We start from the raw sequence: 19,654 nt of genomic DNA, 5'->3' as shown, positions 1-19,654 counted from the left end.
GTCTACATGTTGTAATACCCTGACAAAAGGTTCAAGCCCAAAACATTGGTTATGTAGCTTAATCCTTGCTCCATCAAGTACACTGTTTGACCTGTTAAGCTTCTCCAGCATTGTGTTTTTATCATTGTTAAGATGATCAGGTATTGCACAAAAAAAATCAGAGATTTCTTCGAGAGGAATGACATTTCCATAGGTGCGGTGTACACCATAAATCTGCAAATGTGAGTTGAATTAATAAACAATTTCAATTAACAGACTTGTTTAATATTTTACAAATCTGTAAAATGGCATGATAGAACAATCACCCAACAATTGCAGTATGCTAACAATTTATTTAAAAAAAAAATCTCTTAATTCATTTTAGAGTTTAAAAAGTCAAACGGCAAGTGCGCATTTGAGAGTTTGAAGCTGTTCCTCCACCTCTTGATGGTGGTAATTCAGATATAATAATTAGTGCACAACACCAATGGACAATAAAACATATCCTCTGTTTCAAGTAAGTGTATAAAATGATAGCCACAAATAAAATGCTGTCAACTTTTGCATTTATTAAGCTGCTGAAGATCCAGCTGCGCTGGATGGGTCACGTCTCCAGAATGGAGGACCATCGCCTTCCCAAGATCGTATTATATGGCGAGCTCTCCACTGGCCACCGTGACAGAGGTGCACCAAAGAAAAGGTACAAGGACTGCCTAAAGAAATCTCTTGGTGCCTGCCACATTGACCACCGCCAGTGGGCTGATAACGCCTCAAACCGTGCATCTTGGCGCCTCACAGTTTGGCGGGCAGCAGCCTCCTTTGAAGAAGACCGCAGAGCCCACCTCACTGACAAAAGGCAAAGGAGGAAAAACCCAACACCCAACCCCAACCAACCAATTTTCCCTTGCAACCGCTGCAATCGTGTCTGCCTGTCCCGCATCGGACTGGTCAGCCACAAACGAGCCTGCAGCTGACGTGGACTTTTTACCCCCTCCATAAATCTTCGTCCGCGAAGCCAAGCCAAAGAAAAGAAGATTTTCTTGTCCAATAGTCACTCCACTTAGATTTTGATAATTGTATTTTCAAAATAAACCATCTCCATCCAGCATTTTTGTTTGGTAATTTTTCATTTATTTCTCTCAACCTGCATTTTGTTCTTGTTATCCATGACTAGCCACAAATGTGATTCTCAAATTATCCTAATTACACTGCTATTTAGTAACATGCATCTCATCAAATCATATTCCTGTTCTATCATACCAGATGGTTCTCATGTTCAGTTGAATATCTTATTGTTCACAAAATCCTTAGCTAATCTGATATATTTTGCTTCTTTTAATCACACCGATTCCTGTTGTGGTCCATGATGCACAGCAAAGCTGAGAACTGGCCCAGCACTCCACTAAAGTAGGCAACTTAGTTGAGTTGGGTCAAAAGACCTAATTCTGTGTAGTTTAGTGCTATGACTGTAAGAAATAATGCCTAGCCCAACTGTTCTGGTACCTGGACAAAAAGTTTGAATTTCATTCCTAACCTACAAAGAAAGCTATTCAATCCTTTGGGTCCTTCCTGGCATAGATTGGGCAATTCCATCAATTCAACCCTCTTCCCCATCTTTGGATCTTCATAACTTGTCTTCTGAAACATCCATGAATGCCCCTTTGGGTTGTTCTAGTATTTATCTATACCAAAGGTTCTACATCAAAATGCAACACACAAGTGTTGGACTCAATATGTCACACAGTATCCATGGGAAGTAATGAGTGACCAACGTTTTGGGACTGAGCCCTTCGTCAAGGTATGAGCAAAGTTGGTCAAGGTTGGTAGGGGTGGGTGTGTGGTGGGGCGCGCGCGTGTGCGTGCGTGCGTACTGATGAGGCGATTCATGGGAATGGATATGGATTAGGGAGTGCTGGAGGGATGGTCCTTATGGGAAGTGGATAGGGATGGGAAGACATGTCTGTTGGTGGGGTCACGTTGTAGATGGCAGAAATTTCAGAAGATATGTTGGATGCAGAGGCTGGTGAGATGGTAGTTGAGGACAAAGAGGATCGTGTCCATATGGCATTTTAGAGTGGCGGGGGTCTCTTCACTTACTCTAATCACTCCCTTGAAGTTCACTGCCCTCCACTCTCTCTGCACCAAACTTTCATCCCAACCTCAAATTTACTCTGGCAACACTCCACCCTTTCTTGATCTCTCTGTTTCCATCTCAGGTCACAAACTCTCCACAGATATTTTTTACATACCTACCAACTCCCACATTTACCTTGACAACACCTCTTCATACCATATCTCCTGTAAGGATTCCATTCCTTTCTTTCAATTCCTCCATCTCATTTGCTCCCAGGATGAAGTTATCCATTCCAGAACATTCAATATGAACTCTTTCAAAAATAGTGGCTTTCCCTCCACTGCCCATCAACATAGCCCATACCCGCATCTCATTTATTTCCCTCACATCTAGCTCAATGCTGTTACAGAGCCAGCGATCAGGACCTACGTTTAAATCCCACGCCATCTGTAAGGAGTTTGTACATTCTCCCTCTGTCTGTTTAGGTCTTACCCTGGGGCTCCAGTTTCCTCCTACCCTTCAAAACGCACTGAAGCTGTAAGTCAATTGGGTGTTCCCACCCAATACACCCGGGCCTCTTGTGGTACTGGAGCCACCGTGCAACTCGTGAACCAAAGATGCTGTAGGCCACATGAGCAACACACGCACAAAGTGGCACGGAACCACAGGAAATGAGCCAAGTCCAGTCTTTGCAGCTCATTTAGCAGACACCCTGCCCCCAATTCCTGCCTGGGGCCGGAGTTGGCGCATGGGTTGCACGATCTTCGGCCGCCGCGGGCAGCATGAGTTTGTGGGCCAAAAGGGGCTGTTACTGTGCTGCATGTCTAAATTAAAAATTAAAATGAAATAAACCATAGTTGCCATATATGTGTTTAATGTATCAATTGGAATATTTTTTAAATGTAATTTTTTGGTAAGTCAAGTTTTAAAAGGGACAGACAGAGTAAATGTGGATAGGCTTTTTCAATTAAGAAAGGGGGAGATTCAAACTTGAGGACATGGTTTAAGATTGAAGGGGGAAAATTATAAGGGGAACATGAGGGGAAATTTCTTTACGCAGAGGGTGGTGGGGATGTGGAATGAGCTTCCGGCAGACGTGGTCGAGGCGGGATCATTGGTTACATTTAAGGAAAGACTGGATCGTTACATGGATAGGAGGGGACTAGAGGGGTATGGACCGGGTGCTGGTCAGTGGGACTAGGAGGGTGGGGATTTGCTACGGCATGGACTAGTAGGGCCGAACTGGCCTGTTCTGTGCTGTAAGTGGTTATATGGTTAAATCAACAAATTTTGGACATTCAGAAAAGGCAACATTCCACAATCTTACAAATTATTTGTATTTTAACAAATTCATAGTATTTCGGGTATAGCCATTTCCTGCCATATGCTAATTCCTATATTGCTAAAGGACATTCTGAATTAATTATTTTAAACACATCATAATGCAAACAAAAGATAAATGTGGAAAAAAATTGTTCCAACATAAATGATAATAAATAACAATTATCAGGAGGAAATTGCTTTCTGTCCTTAAGGCCCCCATTCTTCTCAAGCTTTGAAAATAAATGATGCAGCACAAAACCTAATCCAACAAATAAGATAAGGATTATTGAAACACTATTTACACCTTACAATGGTTGCCATTTTATCAGCTGTTATTTGAAATAAAAGTATAAATTTTCGACATTAACCAAATACTTCCAGAAATTCAATATTTGCTTGGAAATATAGCTGAATTTTATTCCAATGAACTGAATTCCCAAAACACCTAGAATTAAATGTAACTAGAGTGGGTAAATGGATCAAAGCATTTAGTTTTGGCCGTTTGTATGCAAGTCATAGCCATCATTATACTCTATTATAAGGAGCTTGTTTCAATCTGTAAAAAGAAAACTGGGGTTGCATGTGCACACAAAGTTCTCAACATATCAAAAGTTATTAGAGTGTACTGAGGTAACAGATTTGGCAACATAGCATAAAACAGATTAAAACACTGCAAACAGAGTTAAAATCTCATATCACATCAATGTTTCAACTTTAAATTATTAGTAGAAATGCAGCTTTTTCATGGAATTAGGAGGAATAATACCTTGAAGTCTGGGTCATTTTTTTCTAAAACTCACCTTTCTTTGGTGACGTCTGAGGAGATGTAGGAGGAGATGACAGCTGGGATGATGTGTTTGATATAGTATCTTCTGCCTGCTTTTTATTCCGATCCAAATTTGCTTCTTCAGACAAAGAAAGAATTTTTTTCAAAGCTTGTGGAGAATGTATTCCTTTGGGACCCAAATTAACATAGTCATGTCATGAAAACAAATTGTTTAGCACAAAATCAAAATAATACAAAACAAATTGTAATGATAAATAAGTATTTAAATTCATCAGTTTTTGCAATAATAACATTTTTATGCAGCAATTAGATTGCTGTAAAACAGCATTATTATTGGGCAGTGTATTTTGCTGATGCAGCTTGGATGCCGAGTTGAAGTGCATTCTTGGAGCAAACCTCAGCATATTTCGGAGTGCCCAATATTGGTTTAAATGGCCAGTCTGGTAATTTAAAAAAAAATTAGACATTCAACACGGCAGAAGGCCACTTTGACTCACAAGTCCGTGCCGTCCAATTTACACCCCATTTCTTCCTTTTCTGTCACTTGTTCTCCAGCTTCAAATTGTGCAACACCCCATCAAACAACAAAGAAGCATCCTTGCCAAAGATCTACTGAGCAAACCGGCTGCGAATTCAACCCAAAATCATGGTATGACCTGCCGCATTCTTCTGAACTAGCTGGCAGTCAGTAACATTTTGGAATTAATTGTCATGTGGTCTAAGTTGCGTAGCTGAAGATAATAAAAAAAGAGCAAGTCTGAATGGTCAATGATTTGTCTGCACCAAAAAAATTATAGTTTCACTTGGAAACTCTCCAAATAGCTGCTACACACCCATCCTGCTCATCAAATATCTGATATGGACTGGTGTGCATGATAGTCACAAGTATCAGGTCAAATTCCTTGAACTGAGCAACTCAGAGATATACTAAGAACACAAATTCTGTCAAAAACATTCATTTTTAGCCATACAAGGTTCATAAAGTTGAATTATTTTTCATGCACTCTTTTGTAGAAAGGAAAAAAGTAATCCAAAGATCAAACTGGAAGACTAAAGTATTTTTCAAAGAGAAAAAATTACCAAATGGAGGCAGGTCTTTAACTTGAACTTTCTTGCGTGATGGATACAATGACACAGCTGGGACCTGGAGAACCTGATTTACTTTCTGCTGTTTCAGTTGTGCCCCTGATCTTGGAGCAACTGGAGATGTATCGGAAAGTTTTCCTGATTTTCTTTCTCCTGTGCTCTTGGGTACTACATAGCAAGGAAGATACAAAACGTATATAATTTCAGAAGCAAAGTACAGTGGATGCTGGGAATCACTAAAAAATTCTGGAAATACAGGTATTTCTGTGGAGACTGAAATTGAAATTAGTATGAATGTTCTGATCTTATTCAGATAGAAAGGTGTCAATATACAATATTAACTCTCATTCTTGCTGGATATTCACAGATTCATAACTTTTAACCCTTTTTTTGTGAGATAAGAATGAAACTTGCTGCAAAAGTATTAAAATTAATTTGCTGTGTTTTGGTTTAATATTTATTTATGGAGCCATAATTTTGTGGAGATGACAAACAATAAAAGTTGAAAATCTTTTCTTCCCAAAAAATGTAAAGTACTTATTTCTCAGTTTTGTTTCTTCTAAGTACTGATTCAAAGTTTGTGGTCAGCAGTGCTGATGACACTCACTCCTGAACTCAAAGAAAGTTGCCTACAATTAATCAGCAAGATCTGTGGAGCAAATTTCCTTTTTCCGATACCAGTAGTTCCAAGACATCAGTACAAATGCAACAAAGCTATTTTAAATATTTTTTTAAGGTGTATAAAATAAGGTGCAAGAAATTAAGATAGAAATTGAAATATTATAATGTTCGCGCTACACGAGCATGGAGAAGATCGACACGTACGCCAAAGCCTTGGAAAATGAGACCAGTTTATTGCTTATGGTCGTCGTGCTTATATGGGCCCCAAGCGCTGATGTCAGGACTCCGCGTCATCAGAGCACCGGTCTCAGATTGGACGGTGTTCCTGTCATAGTTCCCCATCTTTCCGCAGTGCGGAGGCCACCTAGGATGATGGCCAGCATCACCCCCAGGTCCACGCAGTTGCCGGCCATTTTGCTGGCCAGTCAGTGTCTCTGTGCGCAGGCCACTACACATGACCCCGCCCACCCCAGAACCAGCGACCGTACCCTTGAGCGGCCTGCCCCTGCATCACGGGGGAGGAATGGAGACCAGCTCATCACAGTCCAGATATGCTGACTTCAGGCGGTCAATGGCAAAAGTCTCCTCCATACTGCCGATGTCGAGGAAGAAAGTGGAACTGTTGTCCCTATCGACCTTACAGTGTCCCTTTATGGCCATTGTAAGGGTGGCCGGTGTGTGCCCCTTCTCATGAATATATACTGACAAGTCTTTACGCCTCTGGGGACATTATGTTTGGGCTGGCCATATGGTGGGGTTGCCGTGGGACCAAAGACCCCAGTTTTCGCTGCAAGTCCTCAAGGTTTGCCGTGGGATCTTCTGGGCATTTATCGGGGGCCAAGAACTCCCTGGGGATGATCAAAGGCACGCCGTAGACCAAAGCATTGAAGTCCTCCTTCATCACGGTACAAATATCCAACAGGCCCCAAGGCAGTTCGTCCACTCAGTTGGAATCCTTGAGCTGGGCCATCAAGGCTGCTTTGAGGTTCTTGTGGAAGTCCATCACCAACCTGTTAGCCTGAGGATGATATGCCGTGGTGTGGTGCCCTCATTGAGGCTGTGGTAGTCACCAAATGGTTTCCATCACCCTGCTTATTTGGGCACCATGTGGAGGAGAGAGGCCCAGAGACTGTCGGAGTGCCGCACAATCCCCAGCACCTCCATTTTTCTAAATGCCTCCTTCGTCAGGCTGAGCTTCTCAGGAAGGAGTTGGTGCACTCTGGTGTGGAGTAGTCAAAATGTGGTGCCTTGCCCTGTGCTTTGGCTCGGCTGTGGAGAACTGTGGCGCCACAATGGAGGGGAACTCTTCCAGGATGCGGGCGAATTCATTGACTGAGAGTGTTATAGAGTCCAGGTGGTGGGGGGGGGGGGGGGGGGGTGGGGGGTTGGCGGGTAGCTTGGCTTCCCCAGAGGCAAAGTCTGAAAAGTTCTGGCGTGTACCAAGCGCTGTCCCTTGAAGTTGACAGCAAGCAGTGGACCTGAAGGAAGTTGGTCCCCAGGAGCAGTTGCGCCACTGTCACAAATTTGAAGGTCCATGTAAAGCGGCTATTACTGAAACAAAAGGTGATGGAGCGGGTCCCAAAAGTCTGAATGGAGGAGTTGTTGGCTGCCCTCAGTGCTGGGCCCTGTTTCCCATTTCGGGTATTGAGGCCTGCGGGAGGGTAGGATACTTATCTCAGCGCTAGTGTTGACCAGGAAACACCTGCCCAACAGTGAGTCCTAGACATGGAGGAGGCTAGCATATGGGCCAACCACCGCAGCCATCAATGACGGCTGGCCAGGTCAGGTTATTTCCTGGAAACCTGCGGGGTGGGAGGCATTGATGGGCCTCCGCACCCCATCACTGATGATAGTAGCATAGGTGTCCTGGGTAAGTCACTTGCCTCTCCACTGGCCTTGGATCTCACTGGGGGGCTTGTTGATGTGGCCTATGATGGAACCGGTGTCCTTCTTCGCTCTCCAGAGGATGTCCGCCCAGGCTCCGACCCTCTGAGTGTTGCTGAAGTCCTCGTCTGTGAGCAAGATTTGGATATTATCAGGCAGCTACTCCAGAAAGATCTGTTCAAAGAGCAGGCAAGGCTTGTGGCACTTTGTTTGAGCGAGCATCTCGCTCATTATGGCGGAAGTGGCCCTGTTCCACAATCTGTCCATATGCAGCAATTGGGCAGCACCCTCGTGCTGGGAGAGTCTGAAAGTGTGAGTTAATAACTCTTTGGGTATTTTTCTTTCTCCGGAGGCTGCCAAAGCAAATCTACAACCCTTGCCATTGTGTCCTGATCGAGAGCGCTTACAATGTAGAAATAGTGGGTGTTGGCAGCGGTGGGGAAGCTGCAACTGAGCCTTGGCCTGCTCAAACCACACGTGTAGCTGCAACCCAAAATGTATGAAGCTTGAGAGAGACCACATGGATGGTTGCTAGCTCTGCCTGGTCCATCATCTTCGGGTCCAACTACAGTTTGGAACTGTCGGGGTCACCAATATAGCATTTGTGCTACATGAGCGTGGAGAACGACACACAGCAAAGCCTTGAAAAACGAGACTGTTTTATTGCTCTGGTTGTTGCGCTTATATGGGCCCCAGGCACTGATGTCAGGGCACCGCATCATCAGAGCGCTGGCCTGCAATTGGCCTGTGTTCCTGCCAGAGTTCCCCATCTTCCCACCTTGCGGAGGTCATCCAGGACGACGACTGGTGTCACCCCAGGTCTGTGCAGTCACCACATTCATCAGACATTTTGCAGGCCAGTACGTGTCTCTGAGCATGGGCTGCTACAAACTATACTGGATACTGGTGAAGATTGGCTGCCCAGAAAGATGTCATGTTCAGTTCAGGTTGTTTTAATCACATCAATTTGAAAGGTAACATCAATATTAGATAGACACTTGACTAGGAGGTAGACAAGGGATTTGAAACTGGATGGGAGGTTGAATTTCAGGATTCATTTTCATGTTTGACTCCGTGTCAATTCTTGAGTATGATCCTTGGTAATGGAGTGGTCAGAATACATTTTCCAGAATCAGAAAGTGCTTTCCTGGGCATTGGTTTCATGCTTGCCTCTGTGCCTTGGGTGGACACATTATCTGGAGTGGATTGGAAAGTCACAGCTTGAGAGTCTTTAGCTGTGTGGATATCAAATGTGAATCAGTATCCATGTACAATATCCTGCATAAGTATCACATTCACATGGGTGGACCACAGAAGTAGGCCTTTGCTCCTAGCCATACTGGATGGGACAGAAGGACAACAGGAGAGTTCGTTACAGTCATGGCCTGAGATCTTCAGGTATTCAGTCAAAATCTGATAACAGGGCTTTGGTCCTTGGTTTGATTCACTATTCTTCAGATATCAGACTAGTTTTCAATAAATGCCCTGGCTTTAGTTTAGTCTTCGACTCACATCCTGAACCATTTGATGTTAGCTGTAATCTTTTGCACAGATCTAACCAAGAACATGTTTGCTCACAGTTTTGCTTTGCTTAACAATATGCAGATCAGGTGGAGAGAGAGGGTATTCAAACCAAGCGAACCAAAGCCCACCTGTTCAGGTCCTTTGCTCCTCCATTTCTAAGTAATTTTTTTTGTCGTTTTCAGCAATGAATGTAACCAAGCTGTTCGATGAAGGGCCACATGATTGACAATGACCAGGTGAAAGGAACAAAATGCCAGACATAGGGAAATGCAGATATCTGATGGTTATCTAACTTGCAGATAGAAGCAAGCCCGTAAAGGAACGCCCATAGGAAATGAGTTTTAAAATATATCACTGACGGTTAAGATAAAGTAATCATCATTAGGTGATTGAAAATTAATGGTATATTAAATATACATACAAGCACATACATATATTTTAACAAAATGATTATATTTTTTTAAGTGAATTGAAAATCATAAAATTTAATGATTTTTTTAAAAACACATGTAATCGTCAAGTTTTGTGGATCAACTTTTAGGGCAAAATTTAGGGGGTTATGTATTACACAAATACTACTTTTGACTGTGGTAAGCATGTCACTTGAAGCACGGTGAGTTCCGATGGGCAGGCGGGTGGCCAGAACCGGATAGTAAATCCTGTTCTGGGCATTGGGAGCTTGGCTGGGTGGCTGGCCTGGGTCTAGGTGAGAGACCATTGTCAGAGCATTGGGAGCTTGGATGGGCAGGTGGCTGGGCCTAGGCAAGAGTCTATGGTCAGGGCATTGGGAACTCTGGTGGCTGGGTGATCAGAGCCAAAAATAGGGAGGTCAATTTTTTAAAGTACTTACTGTGCCCTCCATAATGTTTGGGACAAAGACATTTTTTTTCTCCTTTATTTGCCCCTGTGCTCCAGTTTTAAATTTGTAATCAAACAATTAATATGATTAAAGTGCACATTCCAGATTTTATTCAAGGTTATTTATACACATTTTGGTTTGACCATGCAGGAATTACAACAGTTTTTATACATAGCTCCCCCATTTCAGGGAACTATAATATTTGGACATAGTAATGATATGTATATTAGTCATGCTTAGTACTTTGTTGCATATCCTTTGCATGCAATAAATGCTTGTGTGATTCAGAGACATCACCAGGTGCTGAGCATCTTCTCTGGTGATGCTCTGCCAGGCCTCCACTGCTGCCATCTTCAGCTCTTGCTTGTTTCGGGAGCTTGTCCTCCTAAGTTTTCTCTTCAGCATATGTAAGGAATGCTCAATTGAATTTAGATCGGGTGACTGACTTGGGCATTCAAGAATTTTCCAGTTTTTAAGCTTTGAAAAACTCCTTTGTTGTTTTAACAGCATGTTTGGGATCACTGTCTTGCTGTAGAATGAAGCACTGTCCTATGAGCTTGGAGGCATTTGCTTGAACTTGAGCAGATACACCTCAGAATTAATTTTGCTACTGCCATCAGCTGTTACATCATCAATGAAGATAAGTGTGCCATTATCTATGGCAGCCGTACATGCCCAGGCCATAACACCCCCATCACCATGTTTCACAGATGAGGTGGTATGCTTTATATTTTGGGCTGTTCCTTTATGCCTCTACACTTTGCTCCTGCCAGCACTCTGATAAGAGTTGATCTTAATCTCATCTGTCCACAAAATCTTTTTCCAGAATTCTGCAGGCTCTCTTAAATACTTTATGGCAATTCTGTTCCTGTGGTTTGCATCTTGCAGTGTAGCTTCTGTATTTTTGTTCATGAAGTCTTCTGCAGACAGTAGTCATTGATATATCCACACCTGCCTCCTGAAGAGCGTTTCAGGCAATGGGAAATTTTCTTCATTACAATAAGAATTTTTCTGTCATCAGCAATGGAGGTCTATCTTGGCCCACCAGTCCCTCTGTGGTTTCTGAGCTCACCAGTATGCTCTTTCTTCTTAATGATCTTCCAAACAATGGCTTCTTTGACTTTCATTGGCACAGCTCTGGTCTTCATACTGAAAAATGACAACTATAGACTCCAAATGGGATCAAAAGCTTAGAAGCAAGCCTCGCTCTCTTATACCTCCACTAACGAAGCAATTAAACAATCCTGAGTAATCACAAGTCAAACCTCCGAAACCAGAAGGCATGGGTTAAGTGTGAAAGGGGAAAAGTTTAAGGGAAACATGAAGGGGAACTTCATCACACAGATATTGCTGGGAGTGTGGAATGAGCTTCCATCTGAGGTGGAGAATGTGGGCTCAATTTTAATATTTAAGAAGAATTTGGACAGATACATGGATGGGAGAGGTATGGAGGGCTTTGGACCAGGTGCAGGTCAGTGGGACTAGCCAAACAAAAATGGCTCCGCACAAGCTAGATGGGCCGAAGAGGCCTGTTTCTGTTCTGTAATATTCTTTGGTTCATTATGGTGCCCTGAAATGGGGAAACTATGTATAAAAAATGTTGCAATTTCTACATGGTCAAACCAAAGTGCATATAAATTACCTTTAATAAAATCTAAAATGTGCACTTTAATCACGTGAACTGTTTGATCACAATTGTAAAACTGTGGAGCATAGGGAAAAATAAAGGAAAAACGTGTCTGTCCCAAAGATTATGGAGGGCATTATACAGCATATGGTAAGCAACACTTGAAAACATTAAGTAAGCATCAAAAAATGTTTATTAATCTCAATAAACTAATACTTGTCTTAATCCCCCCTCCCGCCCAAAAAAAAATTCCCTCCAGTAAAACAAGTGGAGAAATGCTAGGGAATTATCACAACTTCATGCTCACATGCTGAGTTCAACAATGTGAAAAATATCAAGCACACTGACTGGAATACAAGTACTGCTGTGTTTCGGTGGAAATTCTGATTACTTTGTAAATTTATAACTGCAATAACACAGAAAGAGGTATTTGTCCCAGTAGCTCCATGCTGGTTCCAAGGGGAGCAAACCTGTTAATTCTGTTAGCTCTTTCATTATGTCCATGTTCTCTTCAGCTATTCTCTCTCATACTTTCCCATTGACTCCTCTATGACTCTTTTTGTTATTGATGTGCTCTATGGAGTAATTTATTATGACCAAGTAATTAAATCACATCTTCAGAATGACAGTTACCTGCAAAATCAAGACCTGTATGTTTCCCCCCAATGCATAAGAAAACCTACTAGAATTTTTTTTTTCCTTTTCATTATTAAGACTAATAAGGGAGGTTTAACTACAGATTACATCACAGAACAACATGGTCAAATCAGAGAAGTGTAAAATATCTTATGTAAGGGAATTTTATGTGCATTATTTGTATAATTTTTGTATTCAATATTGATTTTGGACATAATACAAGTTATGATTTAATTGTTAAATTATCATAATTATAGAATTTGATGTCCTGAATGAAATAAGTTAATGTAATAATTATGGTTATACTTCAAATTTTCAATTGATGAGACATGCATATGGTATAATTAATGTCATCATTAATATACCTTGTGTTAAGGGTTTTTGTTAAACTCAATAAAAAATTTTCAAAAGAAAAAAACTTGCTGTTCCATTTGTTAATAAAATGGAAACAATTTTTAAAGTTAAAAAAAAACATGACTTACATGTATTTGTACTTGGCTCACATTGAAGAGACAATGCCTGTAGACTTTCTTCATCCATATCCAGATTAAGATTTGCAAGATACTGTTTTACCTTCCGAGCCATCTGTGCATCTTCATACAGTTTCTTTGCATTAAGAAATGAGCTTCGACGTACACGTTTCTTGTGTCCCCCTGTCTGTACCACATCTAACACAGCAGAATTTGTACTGCCTTGGCTAAGCGACCTGCCGGAGGGGGGAGAAAGAGAGAGAGAGAGAGAGAGAGAGATGCCGCTGGTTTCAGCATGGAAGGTCACACACTGGACATGCAAGTCAGATTGAGGTCAGTCTTGTTCAAGCAAAATAACACATGCCTCATTCCAGTAGGTCGGACAGAGGAATTAAGGGTGAAAGGAAGATAAAAAACCAGCAACTACTCCGCAGATAGACCTACCCTGCATCAATTTGACTAAATTTTACACCACTATAAGCGGCTCTGCCCACTAGCTTGAAAGAGGCTACCACTTCAGCAGAACATTTGAAGTAGGACTCAAAGCTCATGCAGGACTGATGTTAAGTAGCAGTTAAAATAGATTAAAAATAAAACTTTTCTACAGTTTTAAACCATTTTATGATCAGCAACAAAGTATATTTAAAGCAGACACTCCCAAGAAGCAGTCTGCTTGCTTCCTCATAAGAGGGAAACAAATACTAGGTCATCAGTAGCTCTCCTGAAAAATTACATCAAAAATTAAATGATTTTTTAAAAATATAGCATCTGTAGAATGGCTGTAAATACTGTACAGGCAAACATTGAAAATAAAATATTTTCATCACGTTGAAAGTATTTCACAAATTATGTCATGTTATCTTCTGTGTAAATGTAAAGTGAATAAAAAAAAAACAATTCACTATGAGATTAAGTATGTGCCAACCACTGCCAAAATAGAAACATCTAATATTAAGATGGACTACCAATCAAAACTCGAGTCAAACAAATGGTCCCTGTAAGGGAAGAAGATATTGTGACTGCTGATAAAACTCTAAATGCTTACAAGACCTTTATAATCTGTCAATAAATTACACTTTTAAACCAGTCTTAAATACACAACCCATAACAAAGCATGTACTATAATAGTTTTGAAGTTACTGCTTATTAAATATCTTCTGATTGTCCTCAGTAGCCTAAGTTATGTTAGAAAAGACTCATGTGAGTAGGTAAAGATCATCCAATAAAGCCAGAGCACAAAAGGGTTAAACTGAAAATGTCAAAGCATAAAGGAAGCAGCAGAAGAAAAAAAAATGCAAAAAATGGCAAAAATGTCCTTGTGCCTGCAGTACCACCACTTACCCAAGACTTCTCCATTTCTTCTTCCTGCAAGTGAGAGCCATGAATATTGAAGCATGGGTATAGGAAGAAAGACAGAGAAAGATCACAAGCTCAGACAGAAAAGACCAGATCTCAGACATGCAGTAACAAAAGCCAAGGGACATATACAGCCCAGTCACTACTGCCATCACAACACAAACAAGTGACCATGATCAATCATACTAATTTAGATTCAACCATTTCCTAGTCCAGTCATAGTAATACTAATTATTTACAGCAAAAGGTAACTGAATGATAATTTTACAATTAATAAATTATAGTTATTTTTAATAATTGAAAGCTGAACAAAGTTCTGTGATAGCTTTATTCTCTTCAAAGACATAACACAACCTGTCCTTTATAATCATTGTTTTTTTTTAGAAACTGGACCAACAAGAAGAATGGACAAAATCATCTAAAGCCAGGATTTAAAGAATCAGATACATACCAAGAAACCTCCCAGCATTTTATTCAAGTGAAAATTAAAGTAATCTTTATATGCTATAATATTTTCCAATTATATAATAGATGTTTCTAATAGTACGGATAGCAGTCTCAGCTATATCTGACATGCATTCTAACCCTCCACAGACTTGATGGGATCAATGACCTTCAATGTTGTAAGGAGATAAATCAGATACAATTGGCAGGACAGCATTACAGAAATGCTGGGTAGAAATGTGTCTTTATCACCAACATCCAAAGTTGCTATATCTCTGTTTATTTTCATTGGTTAGATAGCAAATGAAATATCTATCCCCAAAGTCAAAGTTTGACAGTCATTCAGTATATCAAAAGCAAATGGATGTAAAACAAAAATTTAGCTTGCACTAAGCACACAAAGTTGTTTAACAATGTACAATGTTTCTGCTGACTTCAGCTGAACTTAGAATTATAGAATCATGCAAAATGGAAACAGGCCAGTTTATTACTTCCATGCTTGTGCACAAGTATTCATCCACACTAATCTCATTTCCAGCACACAGTCCTGACATGAAAACTTATCAAAATGCTTCTTTAAATGTTGCAAAAGAACCTGTTCCATAAGACATAGGAATAGAAAGAGGCTATTCAGCCCATTGAGTCATTTCATCATGAACTAATCCTTTTTCCCACTCAGCCCCACTACCTGTCCTTCTCCCCATAACTTTAATGCCCTGGCTAATCAAGAACCAAATAATCTCGGTCTTAGACACCCAATGACTTGGCCTCCACAAATGCCCATGGCAAGAAATTCCACAGATTTACCTCCCTCTGGCTAAAGAAATCCCTCTGCATCTCTGTTCTAAGCAGATGTCCTTCAATCATGCCCTCTTGTTCTATTCTCCCACCATGGAAACCAATCTTTCTACATCTGCTCTGTCCATGCCGTTCAACATTCCAAATGTTCAATTGAGATTCTCCCCTCATTCTCCTAAATTCCAACGAGTACCAGACCAAGAGTTGTCCAATGCTCCTAATTTTATAATCATTTCATTCCCAGAATCATCCTTGAGAACCTCCTATGAACCCTCTCCCACATCAGCAAATCCTTTCTTAAACGAGGAGCCCAAAGCTGTTCACGATACTCCAAGTGAGATCTCGCTAGTGCCTTTTAAAACTTCAACATCACATCCCCTACTCACATCACATTCTATTCCTCTTGAAATGAATGCCAGCATTGTTTTTGCCTTCTTCACTGCTGACTCAACATGCAAGGCTATCCTGCACAAGGAATTCAAGGACCTCTTGCATCTGGGTATTTTCAATTTTCTCCCCATTTAGAAAATAGTCTGCCCGTTTATTTTCTTCTCTACAAAAATGCTTGACCGAACAGTTTAGGACATTGTATTTAATTTGCCATTTCTCTGCCCATTCTCCTGATCTGTCTAGGTCCCTCTACACCTTCCCTGTTTCCTCAATCCTGCTCCTTCAACTACCTTCATATCATCTGCAAACTTGGTCACAAAGTCATTCATTCCAAAATTTCAATCTTTAATGTGCAACATAAAAAGAGGCCCTAACACTGGCCCCTGTGGAATACCATAGCAATTGGCAGTCAAACAGAATATAACCCCTGCATTCCATCTCTCGGATTCCTGCCAATCAATGCACTACTAATGCAAGTATGTTTGCTGTTGTACCATGGACTTTTATCTTGTAAATTAGCCTCACGTACGCACCTTGTCAAAGGACTTCTGAAAATTCAAATGTACACCATCCACTGCATCTCCTTTATCTAGTCTGCTTGTCACTTCTTGAAAGAATTCCAACAAATTTGTCAAGCAGGCTTTTTTTCTGAAGGAAACCATGCCAGCTGGCCTATCTTGTCATGTGCCTTCAAATACTCCATGACCTCATCCTCGACAATTGACTCCCAACATCTTCCCAAATAATGATGTCAGGCTAACTAGGCTATACTTTCCTTTCTGCTGCTTCACTCCCTTCTTGAATATTTTGATGACATAATTTATAGCACTATCTCTCTTTGAGAAACCTAAGGTGTTATCCATCTTGTCTAAGAGATTTATCTGCTCTCAGATTTCTGAGCACTTCCTCCCTTGAAATAATAACTGAACTCACTTCCCCTGCCTGATACCCTTTGATATCTGACATATTGCTATTGTCTTCCACAGTGAAGACTGATGCAAAATTCTCATTTAGTCCATTATTATTTCTCCAGCTTCATTTTCTAGTAATCCTATGTTTCCTTTGACCCCTCTCTTACCTCTTTACATACTTGATGAAACTTTTTGTATCCTCTTTGATACTATTTGCTAGCCTACTTTCATATGTAATCTTTTCCCTCCTTATAAGTTTGTTAGTTCAAACACCCATCTGACCAGCAGAACTTTTGAAGTGCAACGTGCTGCTGCAACAGGAATAAATTTCTCATGTACTCTTCAAGAATATATCCTATTGTCGTATTCTAGATACACTAGTTTGAAAAATATCCTCATCAGGAGCAACCAAAGCTACGTAGGCCACTGACAATCTCAAAATAAAATCCAGAATAAGAGGTACCAAAATTCCAATTTACACTACAGCTGTGATAATGGTTAAGAAAAGAAATGAGAAATGTCAGATTTATCCACAAAATAAACCAATGGACACAACTGACTAATATTTGCAACATCAATCATCTTGTTTCCATGGACGTTTGGTGAATAAAACTATTATACACCTGCAATAGCAGAAGCTGCCTTAAAAAAAAAGTTTTACAGATCAATGGGTTTGTTGGTCCAGGATATGCAGACAATGTTGAGTTTTCTGACTTTGAAGAGAGGGGCACGTCAGTTTGCTGGAATCTGAGGCATACAAAATTCAAGAGAATGTAAATTGAAATCTTGAATGACCCGTCAAATTGACCTTGGTCGCCTACTGATACAACAAAAGGTGGAAAATTAAGATCTGATGAAGACATAAAATGTCTGCAGAGATATAGACAAATATGAGGAAAAAACAGACTTTCAATGGAGGGTTATTTGGAGAAATGTGACGTTGTCCACTTTGGTAGGAAGAGACAATTAGAAAGTTAGACAATTAAATGTTCTCTCAATCTGTATGTCCTTGTGGAGGCATCTCAAACTTAGCATGCAGGTAACAGCATGTAATTAAGACGACAATTTTAATGTTGGTAAAAACACAATGTTAGAGAAACTCAGTAGGTCAAACAATGTACTTTATACAACAAAGATAAAGATAAAAATAAATGACCAACGTTTTGAACCTGAGCCCTTCCCTCAAGGTTTGAGCAAAATGTAGGCAGGCACTTAAACAAACATTTGAGTCCGAAATGTTGATTATGTATCTTTATCTTTGCTACATAAAGTACAGTTTGATCTGCTGAGTTTCTCCAGCATTGTGTTTTTACTTCACTCATGGTGTCTGCAGTGTTTTGTGTTTTATTCCTCAATTCTAATCTTGGTATTCATCGCAAGGAGGAATGGAGACAACACTAGGGAAGATATACTATGACTGCACAGGGGATTGGTAAGATTACATCTGGGCTTTGTTTATTTGTATATACAAAAATTATGTTTGGTTTGGATACAGTTCAGGGAAGTTTCTCCAAATTGATTACTGGGATGAAGTGGTTGATGTATAAAGACAGGTTAAACAGGTTGTGACTATACTCATAGGAATTTTGAAGCATGGGAAAAGTTCTTATTGCTGTAAATAAAATTCACAACAGTTTATCAGGATTGAGGCTGTCAGGGTATTTCTGCTCATGGAGACTTTAGACCGAGGGGCCAAAGTCTTTGGATAATCAGATGAGGAAAATCCATTTTCTTGGATGATTATGAGTTTTTTGGAATTATTTAATCAGGAGGTTTTGATGATGTCAGCATGTAAAAGGCCAAGGAAATTTCTTGGGAGTGCAGGTAATTCAAAAGCAATAGGGACAGAGTTGAGGTCAAAGACTGATTCACTCAATCTTACTACTAGCAGAGTATGCTCAATATTCGATTGTATGGTTCACATTTGTTTCTATTCCTAATGTTCTTATCAACCCTTTGCACCTTCCTATTAGTTAAGTAACCCGTTTTTAGATCAGGGTGACACTGCAACAGCAAAATCAAAAAAAATAAATTGGAATAAATTTAAATACAATTAGAATTTGATTTCCAGCATTTTGATTTTCCACTTGAATGACGAATCACTTTCAAAGAAATGTTTTTTGTTTAATTTTCTCAAAAACTGTACATGCTAACTTCCAAATACAATATGTTGTTTAAACATAAATATGCAGTGCATTATAATTTTTTGGAAATTCAGCTCCAATTTCATTTGCAATTCAAATGCAGAGATACCACAGGAGACCTTTGGTCAGAGCTTACAGTTGCTTTTTGGGCAGGTATTTTAAATTAGCACCATCATACGATGGTGATTTGCTTTATAACTTCGGTAAGATCAGAATGGAATGATGCAATATGGGATAGTATGCTACTTAATTGGTTGTAAAAAGGAACCTTCAGTGTATTTATTCAGTTCCTATACAATAGTATATTCTGAATTGGTTTATAGTTTGCTAAGGCAAGACCGTTATTGAATGTTACACTGCAAAAAACAGATATTTCAAAAAACTAATAATGAAATCCTAAACTCCCAAGATGCTATTCTTATAAATTAACTATGACTAAATAACTAAGAAATTAAGAATTATTTTTTTTTAACCTCATTAGGCAATGGTCTGCATGTTGATATTAGCCAAATTACTTGAATGAAAAGTATTAAGTTATCCCTCTTTAAACAGTTCCGAATGCATCACGTTTGTGTACAATTTGTCTATCACTTAAACCAAGGCACTAACCTGGTTCTGAACATAACAGCAGGATCCATATTAACTGAAGCCATCCGGCCAACATGGCGGATTTCTTTAGCAATCATTCGTAGCTTTTCAAAATTTACCAATCCTTCTACTTTGGAGTCATTACCTGAGGGA

The 19,654-nt window shown here is 40.1% G+C and overlaps 1 protein-coding gene across 9 annotated transcripts in view; it reads right to left on the bottom strand.

Annotated features, from left to right (window-relative positions):
• rapgef2b (Rap guanine nucleotide exchange factor 2b) overlaps window positions 1-19,654 on the bottom strand; it is a 370,696-nt gene that overhangs the window by 41,238 nt on the left and 309,804 nt on the right. For 8 of the 9 annotated variants that reach the window (XR_011354029.1, XM_069926253.1, XM_069926247.1 and 5 more), the window contains 5 exons: window positions 19,523-19,646; window positions 14,212-14,235; window positions 12,883-13,106; window positions 5,244-5,417; window positions 4,177-4,329 (listed from right to left, as the gene is read on the bottom strand). Coding sequence is in view for 8 of the 9 variants with exons in the window: in XM_069926253.1 (XP_069782354.1) it covers window positions 4,177-4,329; window positions 5,244-5,417; window positions 12,883-13,106; window positions 14,212-14,235; window positions 19,523-19,646 (699 nt within the window). In the remaining variant the exon portion in view is untranslated. The remainder of the gene's footprint in view (window positions 1-4,176; window positions 4,330-5,243; window positions 5,418-12,882; window positions 13,107-14,211; window positions 14,236-19,522; window positions 19,647-19,654) is intronic. The other variant, XM_069926249.1, reaches the window with a different exon arrangement.

Source organism: Narcine bancroftii, chromosome 3, assembly GCF_036971445.1.
Source record: "Narcine bancroftii isolate sNarBan1 chromosome 3, sNarBan1.hap1, whole genome shotgun sequence".
Classification (NCBI taxonomy): Eukaryota; Metazoa; Chordata; class Chondrichthyes; order Torpediniformes; family Narcinidae; genus Narcine; species Narcine bancroftii.
Note: the sequence above shows the minus strand (reverse complement) of the source record. Positions and strands in the feature narration are given on the sequence as shown.